Source organism: Alligator mississippiensis, chromosome 1, assembly GCF_030867095.1.
Source record: "Alligator mississippiensis isolate rAllMis1 chromosome 1, rAllMis1, whole genome shotgun sequence".
NCBI classification, from domain to species: Eukaryota; Metazoa; Chordata; order Crocodylia; family Alligatoridae; genus Alligator; species Alligator mississippiensis.
Genome location: NC_081824.1, coordinates 130,460,062 through 130,474,694, shown reverse-complemented (window position 1 = coordinate 130,474,694; position 14,633 = coordinate 130,460,062). Strand labels below are relative to the sequence as shown.

Sequence of the window (14,633 nt, the reverse complement as noted above, 5' to 3'; positions counted from 1 at the left end):
GTCTGAAGAAGGTACCCAGACTTAAGGACTGAAATCTTCTTTCTACCCAAAAGAACAGGGACAGCATAAGAGGCAGCTCTTTCAATTCCACAATTACTTTACTGAAACTAGCAGCAAAGACATCAGTTCCCTGGGCTGTGATACCATAGCTTTTGTGGAAAACTATGACTTCAGTGAGAGAAGCCAGTAAACTCCTAAGAAATAAAGCATCTAGCCTTCATATACAGTATATGAATTATGTGTGTTGGGGAATCTTGACCCTAAGCAGGTCTTTTATATGTCTCGGGTCCAGATGCAGTGGGCTGGACATAAGTCTATCACAGCAAAGTTACCTAGGGATGGGGCTTTTCCATCCCTCTTCCACAATCTTGAAAAGGAACTTTCATGTCTTTCCCTCTTTTGGTTGAGGCCTGTTACCAAATAATCCTTCTGTCTCCACCTCTCCCCTGCAGAGTGAGGGGACCATGCACAGTCTCTCTTCCTGAGACTCTGGGGGCATATCTAGATGAGCATGTACAAGCAGTCCTCGCACTTGCAGTGGGTTACATTCCTAGAAAAGGCACTAAGTCGAAACGATGCAAGTCGAATCTGATTTTTTTTTTTTTTTCCCATAGAAACAATGTTATAATATGGGGTTACGTTCCTGACCAAGGGCCTGATGCCCAACTTTTTATAGAAATGACCATAAACACCATATTTTAAATCAACTATTTAATCAACTATAAATGATATACACTGTACAGTACAAAGCTTTCTAAAATGCAATGCAGTAACTAATCACATAAAATTGTATTTAATCAGAAGGCCATGGGCCGGACACAATCAATTTGATAGAACTGGGAGTCAATGGGGCCGGCGTGGGACACTTACCAAAAGTAAGCTCCTCTGTCCCCACGTGGGGCAGGCAGTGGCTCCTCCCTGAGGCTGGGACTGGTTGCTGGCATGGGCTCTGCTGGCTCTGGGGAACTGCTCCGCAGGCTCCACCAGCTCCAGGGAACTGCTCTGCTCCCCAGCCCTGATGCCATGTGCCTCCTCACTCCCTGAGGTGATGTAGAGCAGATCCCCAGAGCCAGTGGAGCAATTCTCCAGAGTTGGCGGAGCCAGCACCCAGCTCCCATCCCCACCTCGCCAGGCCTCTAGGAGCGATGAGGCATATGGTGTTGGAGCTAGGAAGTGGACCAGTTCCCTGGTGCCAGCCCCCTTCCCCATCTTGCCTCCAGGAGCACATGGCCTCAGGGAGGAGTTGCTCCCTGAGCTTTCCTCCGGTAAGTGTCCTGCACCAGCCCTGGTGCCTCCGCTGTACTCCATGCCCTGCTCGTTGCCTCCCATAAGTGTGAGGATCTGGCACTGTAAGTAATGACAGGGGTGTAAATGATGGAGCACTGCAAGTGTGAACCACCATAAATCAAAATGCTGTAAGTCTAGGACTGCCTATATGTGCATTTCCCACATAGTTGTGTTGTTGCCACTTGTCCCTTGGGAATGCCTCAGCCTGTGTGGCAAATTGACCCAGATGGGGTAAGACTGGGGCCAGCACCTGGGCTGGCCCCACCAGCCTTAGCTGGGGTCCTGGGGGCGTCCCAGAGCTGCAACGTCAGCAATCCAAGCACTCGGAGCCTGGCTGGCAACTGGAACATGGCTCTGGCCATCAAGGTTCTGGTTTTGGGTGGCACGTACAGCAGCCACACTCACCACCCCATTTTTTGTGGACCATGTTTTTGGATAGCAGGATTACCCAGTATCTAAATCTTGGCTCTCCACTGCAAATATGCAGGGTGGAAAACATTTTCACACGTGCTGTAAAGCGCAGGTGCATGCTTATCTGGATTTGCCCCATATGTCTAATCCAGGACTATTTCCCCTCTATATATACATACACCTGCATTTTCTGTCTACAAAGTTTTGTTTGCTTGAGATACCTTGAAGTGGCCCCGCACTTTCATCCTTTTCTTAAAGGGCTATCAACTCATAACAGTTGGTAATGAACAATCAAGAAGAAAAGAGTAAGAAACCACAGAAAAAAAATAATAGAAACATAGAAAATGAGGGTTGAAAAGGTCCTCAGGAGGCCAACTGATTTCTTTTGTAATCAATTTATACATGGAATGTTCTTTCAGTTCTATGAATCATCAACTGACCTTTCAAATTGCCAGAAAAGTATAACAGATTTTTTTTTCAGACAAAACGGTTTGTTTTTGTTTTTATTTTATTATTCTTTTACTTTATGTAATTTTTAAGGTTATTCCTGAACAGTGATTATATTAGTTGAGCTATCCAAGCTTATCCTTCTCTTGTCAAGACCAATTTAATCTCCTAAGCAGGTCTTTACCTTTCTGTGGTAATGACTCAATGAAATTGAAAATTGCTGCTTGGAAATGATTAAGCTTGAACGTACTTCTCAGTCTTGGTTACTGTTCCATCATTGTCCACCACTGTGGGTTCTTTGATCTTTTGTTTGGTTTGTGTGTTTCAGTGATATCAGAGATCTTTTTCTCCTAATTCATGATACTTGCGTCTATTCAATGAGTCTCTCTCTTCTCCCACAACCCTCATCCTGTTCTCTCTTGATGGTCCACTTTACTATTTCAGTTCTGGAAAATATGACACCACCTGTCAGTTCTGATAAATGCAACATATATGGTAACTTGATCACAGAGCTGTACCATAGTTTCTAGAAGCTCATGTTTGGTTCCATACTCAAAGTTTTTTCTTTATTAACATCTGGTCAGCTTTGGGGCCCTCACTTTCTTCCTCCAACTGAAATCTTAAATATTGTTTAGTATCTGACACAGACAAATGATAACTGCTAATCTTTTCTTGCTTTAAAAAAAAAAAAAAAAAGGGGGGGTGAATGGGTTACAAACAGTACAAAAGGAGGCCTCACACTAATAATTAAAATCTCTCATCCCCATCAGAGAGACTGATTCACAGGGATCTTGTCTTTTCTCTTGTGGATTCCCACTCAGCAAAACACTTTTAGCTTAAGCACATGCCTAAGTGCTTGTTGAACCCTACCCTTATTATATAATGTTTTGCTCTATAACACATTTGTCAATACTAATTTTTCAGAAATGGGGAATTAAGTCAAGATCACATAGCTACCTTTTTTTAAAAAAAGGTTATCCTAACAATAGTTATGCATTTCTGTGTTCCTACATCATCCTATTCGCATCTGATTTTATTAGCTCAAGATTTGTTACATATGATACAATAGGCACTTTATCAAACACAAATATTAGAAACATATTTGCTCAGGGAATGACAGGCTGAGAGAGAGAAAAGATTTAGTAGTTTATTTTCAGCTAACTTATTTAATGGTAATGGCTAAACAGTTTTACACTGAGCTAAATTCTGTCCACTTTATCATTGCAGATCTAGTAGAATGATCTTGCCTACAGCTAAATCTCTCCAGAGTTATGCCATGGTGGCTAAGAACAAAATTTGGCCCGTTATTTGGAAACAAAACATCCCCTAGTTACATGCACATTGTAATTCTGACATTTTTATATTTTGTATATTACACCAGCACTTTGTGGCAAAGGATTCTTGAATTATAGAATTCAGTGAAAGGAAAATATTTGTAAAAAATAGTAGGTGAATCAGTAAATTCTTACACTTGTTGTTATTATTTACACAATGAAAACAATGATTTAGCCCTCTAGATAACTGGTTAGATTTGGCACTCCATGCATTTTTCATTCTTAAAAACATACTTTGGATAAACTCCTAATAAATGTGCATTTGGGTTGATGCATCTTGTTTTGGAGGAAAAAAAGATTCAAAGAAGATTTAAACTAAAACAATTTTTTTTTTCCTTTTGAAGAATAAATAAAAATATGTTCTAAACATTATATGAAACGAAGACTGGAAGAAGATGATAAAAGTCAGCTTAACCTTTGTTCAGGAGTTAATTAGACTGCATGGATCAAAAATCACTATGAACTTTGTTCATGGCAAACTACTGCTTCACTTATTCTTTTTATTTGATTTGGCTATGGAAACAGATGCCAATGCTTTTCCAAAATAAAAGCAAATACTGTGAATATTAACAATCAGCTAATGGGAGAGATGCATTCAATTATGTACACATTTGAAAAACTGTAAATAAAAAATAATGTATGAAAGGAAGTGTCAGAACTGAAGTTAAAGTAAGTTTCTTTAACCACTAGACATGAGGTTAGTCATTACTTTAGCCTTGAAGTAAAAGTCATTTGGTAGCTTTAGTGGTGACTTCAGTGGAGCCAGGATTTCACCCTAAATTTAATCTCAGGATTGGCAGGACCCACAAATACCCAAGTTCTAGTCTTGGCAGACACTAAATCACTTTGGCCATTACAAGCCATCTAATTTATCTGCCTCAATCTTAAATCTGTAAAATGGAGCACTTATCTACTTAGGGATGTTCTGAGGTTTCAGAGACTAATTCTAAAGATTGCTGAGGGTGCATAACACCTTGAATGGTTAATATAGTTTGTTTAACTTATTGCTTGTAAAGTGCAGTATATTTCAATGTTCTTAAGTGTGTTTCTCTTGCTTTTATATTTAATGAATATTGGGGTGCATGAAAAATAACTGACAAGTCTGTATATTGTATATATAACATAGGTAGGATAGAGTGATCCACTGATTAGCTGGTAAAGTATGTAATTATGGAACACACAAAAAGTACAGGTTGGAACCACTTGCCTCATACATTCAGTTTGACTATAGTGATACACCTTCACATTCCACAACTGCAAGTAGCAGAATGTATCTTGGAAAAAAAAACCCATATTGTTTTTTCCTTAAATTTCTGAATATTAGTTAACCCCTATCTGAATAACAAAATAAGTACAAAATAAGAAAGAAAACTGGTTTTCATCTGAATAACCATAATGATTTGACTTGCAAAATGTAATAGTCTTTTTCCAGGATCAACTGATCACTGATGTTTCAGAGGCAAGCAAAAAATAAACTATCTAAACTGTGAAGTCCTAACCCTCTGCTAACATAATTATTACCTTTGCTTTAAAATAAATCTAGTTTTGGTAAAATACAGACTAGCAATTTTAATGAGTGGAGTAAGATTTCTTACCCCAGTTCCTTGAATTTCTCTCATAAATGCATTTGCCATTATTACTATTTTGTATGCAAATATGAGACATGCATAGTAGAGATCTGAAGAACATGGAAGAATATCTTTCTTCAATTAAGACAGTTTTATCATTTAAACTTTTTTAAGATGGTATCATTAATAAAGAACTTGCTAGAACTGCTCTTATTAGCATTCTTTCAACTAAAAGATTTCCGGGGAACAATAAGTGTCATCATTGCCTAATCCTCTTGCTTTTCCTTTTTAAAAAAAAAAAAAAAAAAATTGTTTACTATAATTCAGTTTTTTGATGCGATGGGCTGGGATTTCTAAAATTAGTTTTTAATTAATTATGAAGAGCAGCAAGTTAAAGAGCAACAGCCAAGAAAACACCACAGCTAAGAGATTTCTGCTGCTTTACCAATGGCATCATAAAGACTTTCTCTTATAGAAAGTGAGAATAAGATATGATTCTATGAAAAATCTCTGTGCCACATATGACAGGACATAGTGTGTGGAAGGTTTCTAACTGAGGGGAAAAATCATTTTAGGCCTTTGTTTTCTTAAGTCAGTAGTAGACTAAAGAATAACATTGAAAGAATGACACCCCCTTCCCCAAACTACAGTTCTTTTCCATCCTCCAATGACAATTTATTTATTTCTATCCAACTTGAAGTCCATTTCTCCTCTATACATAAAATATACACACAAAGCAGTCTGATCTTGAAAAGTCAGTGGCAGCTGGGCCATTACCATTCCACTGAATCATCATCAGCTGCAGACAAAGCGGAAGGTTTTATGTCCATGACACGGTAGAAAAAACACAGCAAAACTGTGTGTTAACCTTGCCCTTTACAAGCCTCCAGTTCTACTGCATGAATACTGGATGGCCTTGCACTGTCCATATCTTCTTACTGCCTTTGCAGCACTTTAATTATGCAAAAGGGAGCTTTCTCTGGTTGTAATGTGAGCTGCTGAGCAATTCTCACTGTCTAGAAAGACATGTTGTTCCCTGCCCCAATAACCTTTGGCCACCCATTCAAACTAGTTAAAAGTTCATGAACAGTAGATATAAAAAGACTAGCAATGGTGGCAGCAAGGTAAATGGCAAGTGGGGAAACAGAAATGAAGATATACCTTTCTTCTCTGAGTAGCTCTGTACAACTGAACTTTCACATTCTACTCCCCAAGGAACCATGCAGCAGAGGGTAGCACTACCCCTGAATACCATCCATCAAGCCTGTAGACCTTACTTGCAGACAAACAAGATGTACGGTGATGTGTTTTGAGTCCCATGAACACCTGTAAATTTACAAATCTAACCACTGTAACAAGAGGAAGAGCGATGTGTAATAGTCCTTATAAAAAATACTTCAGTAAAAGAAGTTCAAGTTAGGATAGAATTTTCTGTAGTTGGTTTCATAGTCATTACTGTAGGTGAAGCCAATGTCAGAACTCCCATTTGGTTCCCCAGGGACCAGAATTTCACTTCATACGTTTAGAGAGTGATGATGTTGGACTATTTCCTCCACTCATCCAGAACTGACTTATCAATCTCATGCCTGTTGAAGAGGGATAAGAACCAGATGAATTAAAAAGGTGTTGTTCAGTGTAGAAACTGTAAATGATTTGGTGAGCGCCCATCTTGCCTCACAGATGCATCTTTGAGGCAGATACAGGGAACAAAATGGTGTTGATGCAAGTGGATCAACCCCTCAAGACAGGTGATGATTTCGTAGTCAGGGAGAGCAAGGTTGGCAATACTGAGGCCCAGCATCCGTGAGACCACCTCCCGAAAATCTGTCAACTGCAGGAGCAAAAAGAAAGGAACAAATTAAACATGGAGCCAAGGGAGGGGCGTGAAAAAAAAAAATCTATCTACATCATTATCACCACCACCCCACACAGAAAATGTGTGTTGAACACACACGGAGACACCTGAAGGAAGAGAGAGATTAAATAATTTGGTTTTGTCCATATGCATAAAATAATGAAGCTGTAGCCAATAAAGAGAGGGATTAAGGGATGTTTTAGGATTATGCAGTTTCTCCTGACAGCATGAAACATTTTTCAGTGTTCTCCAAATAAATACAGTTCTACACAATTAAACATTAGAGGTTTCTTAGGGGTATTTTTTGTTTCGTTTGAGGGGAGGTCAGTACATGACTTGTTTGATTGGAAACTGGACCCAAAGCACCTATCACCTCTATGCCTAGTGGTTGAGAAGACATGACATGAAGGGTATATAGCAGCCTCTGCTTCTTTCCAAAAACGTTTCTCCAGCTCCAAATGGAGAGGCATTCACATAACAAGGCCCCACCTGTGCTGATACCTCTGTTGGCAACTAAAGCAAAAAATTAAGACTAGGTGGCCATGAAAGCTAGACTACTCCTCTCAACCTTGTCACAAGCAGTTAATTCACCACATAAAACCTAATCAATGGAACACAGCTATCTCCATATTGTCATTAATCTCCAAACAAAATGTAAAATTACCTTCTACTTACATGTGGGTAAGTGACAAGGAACTTTCAGCATCACAATCCTATCTCTTGGTATTAAGGAATGTTAATTTTTCAAATCACTTTTGGAGGCAGTTCCATCAGAACCTTTTTCTATTGATAGCTGCTAAGTTTTATGCAGCTTTTTGTCTTATGTTTCACTCCAGGGAGACAGCAAGACAGTTTCAGGGCCACACTAAATAGCGGGGCATTTGGGACAAAGATGACAAGAACCCATCGCTAACAACCCATGGAAAGCTGGGTATGTCATGGGCAAAACAAGGAAAGAACCAATGAAGCCTGCAAAGGAAGCCAAAGATACTGGAAACAGAATAGCAATAACTGTCACAGAGAAATTAACTCTGTAATCTGGACTCGTATCACATGACCACAGACAAGGAAATCAAGTGCAGTCTTTCACTACCAGCTGGTGTGCCTGCTCCTATGAAGATCGGTTTTGTTCCCTTATGGGTCCTTCATCCAGTCCAAAAAATAGTCTGTAAGTGGGTCAAGTACCTGCAGCCTTCCCAGCTGGCCTTGCTCAGTTGGGAGCCATTCAGCCATCCTTCCTGGCAAACAATAACCCACACTCAAAACAAACAAATGAGCAAAACAAAAACATCTGTTTCTCCAGGCAGAACTTAAGGGGCCAGACTGCCTGTTACTCAGGGAAAAATAAAGGCTTGAAGCATTTTATAATTGTTATATCGGTGTGTAACAGGGAGGCCTTCTCAGAGTCAGTTAGAAGTTGGCCTGCCCACCTGTTTCTGGGCTAGCCGCCCACCTCTCTCATCTGCCATGCCTTGATGGAAAATGATTAAGATATTACCCAGGTGGGAGGCTGCCCATTTTCTGCCCCGATGCCAGAGGGCGCTATCTGCAGCTCTGAAACATCCCTTATGCTGCAGCCCATGCCTCACAGATGGCATCTCAGTTGTTAACATCTCCAGCCCCACACTGGGCCCCATAACACTCTAGCCTATACCCCAACTAGATCCCTTCCCATCAGGCGGCCTACTCTGCCCTCTTTTGGGGCTGCTTACCTCCCTGCACTCTTCCCCCTCTCCCACAAAGAGCCCCACCAGGCCACCCATTCCCAGCAGGGTGCAGTTTCAGGTCATGCCCAGGACCAGGAGCCTCCTCCATCCTCATAGCCCCAGCCCATAAACCTCCAAGCTGTTCCTGAGCCTCAGCTCCGCCAGCTGATGTCTCTCTCAAGGCTGCCCGCAGCAAACTGCTGATTCACCCTATATATATATATGTATCCTGGGCTTCAAAATGGCCACCATACTCAAGCACCTGGCTGCTGCCTGCTCCAGCCCTAATAAGTGGCAGGCACCAACAGTGCCCTGCCACACTGTGGAATGAAAAAGTCAAAGGAAGTAGCATCCATTACCTACCCAAAACATTCAACTAAAAATAGGATTTGCTTTTATAACTCTCTCTTTTTGCAATGGGGATTCACAGGTCTGACCAATTCCCTGCAAGCAGAGTTAATTAAAACCTCCATGTAAAGCACAAGCAGCAATTGAATCCAACTCAGAACTAACAGGAGTAAAAGCAAGTGACACCTATTTTTGTCACTTAAGTTGGTAGGTATGATGCTACCTACATGCAGGGAACATATCTGATGAGTAAAGCTGGCCTATTTCTACAGAGTCATTTTTCAAAGGTGAAAAGATCAGATTTTTTCTTTCCCCGATTAAAGAGTCTAGCTAAGATAAGTGCTAAGAGGAGAAAGAAGCAGCAGCACAGATGCCCAGACTTCTATCTTCCATACTGCCTACATCTGTCAGTGAAGAATAAACTTGGTATTTCTGTTGCTGTGATTTTTTTAAATAAATCATTTTGTTCTGGGCAAGTGCAGGGACCCTCTCCCTCTCCCCCATATGCCCCTCAGACACAACTGAGTGAGAAAGAGAGACAAAATATCTACCCTTCCCCATGCTGTTGTTATTAAATTATATTTCAAGTAGCTCTAAGAAGTTCCAAGCTAGACTGAGCCCCATTGTGACAGGAAGTGTACAGAGTGAAAACCATGCTTATGCCCTGGATGGCTTGCAATCTTAACTCTAACAATCAGTGGGTTTGGGAAAGTATTACCAGATAAAAAAACACTATCTAAATACCCTGGCCACTACTAAATTAGAAGCCAGAACTTTAAAGCTATCATACCACATCTAAATCTAATCCAGTTTTCATTCTAAATTAGCTCCACTGGTTGCAAATTAAAAGCTACAATAATGCAGCACTAGCAGGGTGAAAGAAAGAGACAAGCCTAAAGACCACGGATTTCTGGTAACTGTGGTAGCATGCTAGAGCAGTATGGTATAGCAGGAGCTGATATTTCTGAATGGCTGGAGATCCCTTGCAGTGCTGTAGATTTTGGATACATAAGCCTCTTGGACAGACAAAGTCCTTTGGGTAAATCCAATATCTTTTATTAGACCAACTCAAATAGTTGGAAAAATTCTTCTTTGCAAGCTTTCGGGTATAATTACCCTTCCTCAGGCTGAAGAAGTATCTGAAAATGCTTCCTCAGCCTGAAGAAGCATCTACAGATGGTCTGTGCTGTTTCTGGATGGAGCAGCCAGAAGCCAGTACATATGCAAGAAAGCCATTCCTTCCCCACTCACCCCGCAACTCTCTCTGACCTACTGACTACCTCAATTTACATTTTAACTGACTGGCTTTCTTGTGCATATACTGCCCTCTGGCTGCTTTACTACTTCATCCAGGAAGAGCATAGACCATCTGCAAACGCTTCCTCTGCCTGATGAAGAGTAATTGTACCCGAAAGTTTGCAAAGAAGAATTTTTCCAACTATTTGAGTTGGTCTACTAAAAGATACCAGATTTACCCAAAGAACCTTGTCTGCCTATGTCCTTAGACCAACACGGCTACAACCTACACCCCTAAGACCATGAAGGGCCTCTTATATGAAGGTGAATTGTACTATTGGTAGGTATACTGATGTTAAACTTAATCTGATATTGGTAAAAAAAAAAAACACAGTAGAAACAAGGGCATCATCACAGGCTATGTATGACTGCCAGGGTCCCTAAAGTCATATTAGGTTGGCTAGTCTGCCTTGAAGTCCTTGGTATCATGTCTTACTTGTGCTAGCTAAATTGAAATTAGCATGAGTAAAGTGGCCCACACTACAACTGTACCTTTGTCACACGACAAGCATACCTTCATATGCTGGATAGGCAGACTCCCAAATAACAAGTTGATTAATTTCAGAAGAAATGGATGCATATTAGTGGATATACTGAAAGTTCCTCACTTTTTTTCTTTTTCTTGCTTCAATGGCCACACTGAACAAACTGTTGATGTCTTAGGGCATTTATACATGTACTCTGGGAAGGGGAAAGGGGGGGTTGCTTTAATTAGAGCAACTCTGAGAGCCGCTCTAATTCAAGCGCCTAGAGCATCACATGTATCAGCATCCTCATCAAATGAGCTTTAGTAAAAACTGCCATTTTTCAGCATGGGGACACTGATGCACATGATGCTGAAGTCTGGTGGACTGTGGTAATTACCATTCCCCAGCAGACTCAATTAATTGAGTCTGCTCTGATACACTCTAATTACAGCACATTGGAGCAGCCTCTCTGCATGTGTATAGGTGCCCTAGGGATCTGGAAGTACTTACCAGCTTGTAACTTAGTTTGCTAGGCCCAATGAGCGTCCAGTAAAATCTTTTTAATCACACAGTAACATACATTAGAAAGAAATAATTTTTCCTACCCTAATGTTAATAGAAAAAACAACTTTCCTTCTAATAAGACTATGGGAAGGAGAACAGAAAAGTCTGTATTTTCAATAAAGAGTTGAAAGGAAAGCTAATTGTCCTGCAGAGCAAAATACCTTAAACTGACATATGAGCAACATGACTTGCTTCTGAATGACAGTCTGTCAGACATGGCAGTCTGAATGAAAATCTTTCTAGCAAAGTGAAAAGTTGAAGTGAAAGCAATGCAGGATACTTTTTTTTATAATGCTACAGTGCCTTGTAAAAGAACTGCATGTTTGTGGTCTACTTTGAAGTACTGCTGTACACATTTTATGAACATCTAATACAATTTCTGACTAAAACATTCACTGCAACTAGAAAAAAAAATAGAGGGAAAAAATCTCTTCTAATTTTGAAAACAATACAACATAGGAAAATAAAAACAAGACTGTTTGGCTGAAATATCAAAAACTTCTCACCATCTGAAGTTTTATTTAAGGTTTTCTTCAGCAAAAGTTATTGTTTCACAGAGATCATCCTGAGGGCACAGTTCTGAATTTTACTTTAGTTGGTAACATTTTCATGAAAGTAGGAAAATAACAACAGAGGGACACAATTTCTCTCTATATGCCCAAGATTTGTGATGCAGAAATAAATAGATAATTGTGCTATATTTTCTTTACACATCTGCCAAAAAAGAAAGTTGAAAGGGGTCTCATTAGGAAAGGCACAGAAGCAGTGCCTCAAAAGATTCTTACTACCAACAGACCAAAGTCATAAACAAGTACTGTGAAATTTACATTCCTATCATGCATTAATTATTGCACTTCAGTGGGCAAGCTGAATGATCATCAAAATTTATTTGGAATTTGGAATTTACTTTGTAATTGATTGCGTGTAAAGGTCATATAATGCTGTCAATGCTTTTTGTGTATACCCTTTAATCTAATCTTATTAAGATAGGTGATATTAAATTGAATATATCGTGGCATTATTCTTGAATCTGCAGCAACAGCAACTAAATTGAATATGTTTTTCCTTTCATGGTACAAACACAGACCTCTGAGGACTACAGAAATGATTATTCTTTCTTTCTTAGAAATTTTTAACACATCCCTCACCTATACTAAGTAGAGTACTCAAATCTTCCATGAAAAGCCAAAAATCCACCCAGGAAGTCTGTGCCTATTTACTACATTTTACCAGATGAGTCAAAGTTTCTTAAATAAACATTTAAGTACAAACCAGACAAAATGTAAAAACAACCCCAGTGATATATTTGCTCTTAGGAATATGCATGCTATGCTGTTAATACTAACCAGCAATTGTTATTACCACCTATAACCCAAGTTTTGTGTATCATTTGACATTTTAATTTTATGCCATACTTTTTTTTTTTATCCTGACAGGGATAGAACTTTGGCTTATGTTTCAGTCAGTAAGCTGAGGCACAGGAAGAAGAGACATCTAAATAACATTACCACCACACCCTACCTACTGTACTAAATATATTAGCCACTATGGGCGCATCCATACATGCAAGCACGTGCGCTTGCAGCAGCTCAAATAGAAGCAATGCAAGTTTGAGCCAGGACTTTTTGCCTCAGCGCATGTGCCCAGACATGCACTTTGGTGTGGGGCAAATTGTGCTACTTGGGGCAAAATAACCCTGCCTGGCTCCTCCTGGACCTGCAATCAGGGGGAGCTAGAGACCAGGGCAGCACCTGTGCTCAGCAGTATAAAAAGCCACCCTGGCAAGTAGCTCAGAGCTACTCGCTCTCAGGAGCTTCTGGGGCCCAGCCACTTCATACCTGGGGACACTATCCCTTGTGCCAGCTGGACTGCTGAAGCAGCCCTGAGAGTTCCCTGCACCCTCTATCCACTGCAGCAGTCTGGCAGTGGGGGCTGCTGCCTGGCTGTGACCCAGATGGGGACTGCACAGCCAGTACAGGCATCTGCTCCTCTGCATCACTACAACCTTGTGTGCCCCCTGCCCGGCCATCTGGGCAGCTATCACCCAGAAGATGTTCCCAGTGTGGTGGCCTGCTTTGAACTGTCAAAGCATGTCCTCCTGGCCCCAATTGGCCAGGAGGTCAGACACCTCCAGCTGGGTCCAACGTGCCAACTCTGAGCAGTCTCCTCTGCTTGGGTCCTGCCACTGGCCTCCCTAGCAGGAATTCTGATGTTCCCTATTTGAAAACTGAAAAATCCCTGATAAAAAAATTCCAGTCACTCTGTAAAATACCCCAAAATCCACATGCCAAACTCCATGCACAGATGCAGGAATGTTATTCCTAAATCATCCCTGACTAATGCTTACCGAACAGCCCACTGAAAACCTACAGTGAAGAGGATTCTACAGCTTTCCTGGGTAAATTATTCCATTGCTCTCATAACAGTAAAGAAGTATTTCTTGTGATCTAACCTACTTTGCTTCAGTTTAAAGCCATTGCTTCCTGTCCTGTCTTCTGCAGCAAGAGAAAACATTTGTTCTCCCTCAAAAGCCCCCCACTATCCCTCAAGCCCTTTTCTTCAAGCTAAACATACTTAGTTCTCTCAACCTTTCCTTGTATGACTTGCCTTCCAATCTCTTTATTTTTGACATCTGCCAACTTCTCCACATCCTTCTTAAAAATGAAACCCAGAATTGTACACAATGCTCTAAATGAGGCCTAAGCTCTGCTGAATGGAGTGGCATATCACCTTCGCTGTTTTATACCTGTCTTATACTCCTGTTGATGCCCCAAATTACATTTGCTTTTTTTTGTTTTTTGCTTTTTTTTTTAAGCAACTACATTATGTTCCTGACTTGCATTGAGTCTCTAACCCACCAAAACTCCCAGATCCTTTTCAGCAACAGTACTGACTGGACAGTTCCCTCCAATTCTGTATTTGTGCATTTGATTATTCTTCCCTAAGGGTAGTACCTTACATTTATCTGCTTTGAATGTCATACTATTGTCTCTAGCCCAGCATCCAAATCATTTATAAACTTGTTAAACAGCACTGGACCTAAGACAAACCCTTGCAGAGCTTCACTTAAAACCTCCTGCCATTCTGACATTGATCCATTTATAATTACCTTTTGCTTGTAGTTACTGAGCTAATTAAGTATCCACCTTATAGTAACTTTTTTCAGTCCACATAACACTAGTTTACCTAGGGGAGTGACTTCATCAAAAGCCTTACTAAAATCTAAATACACTATGACCACTGCATTTCCTTCATATACCCAACAGGTTAACTTGTCAAAGGAGGACAAGGACAAATCCATTCTGGGTGCTAATGATCAGCTACCTTGCGGCGCGCGCGGGGTGTTTCTT

At 40.5% G+C, this 14,633-nt stretch overlaps 1 protein-coding gene across 3 annotated transcripts in view; it reads right to left on the bottom strand.

The window, feature by feature from the left end:
- Positions 1-696: 696 nt before the first annotated feature.
- The window catches only part of CCDC170 (coiled-coil domain containing 170), a 124,075-nt gene continuing 110,138 nt past the window's right edge, over positions 697-14,633 (bottom strand). For 2 of the 3 annotated variants that reach the window (XM_014605499.3, XM_019488311.2), the window contains one exon: positions 2,828-6,878. In XM_014605499.3, the coding sequence (XP_014460985.1) occupies positions 6,678-6,878 (201 nt within the window). In that variant the 3' untranslated portion in view covers positions 2,828-6,677. Of the gene's footprint in view, positions 2,592-2,827; positions 6,879-14,633 lie in introns of those variants that run through there. The other variant, XR_002090546.2, reaches the window with a different exon arrangement.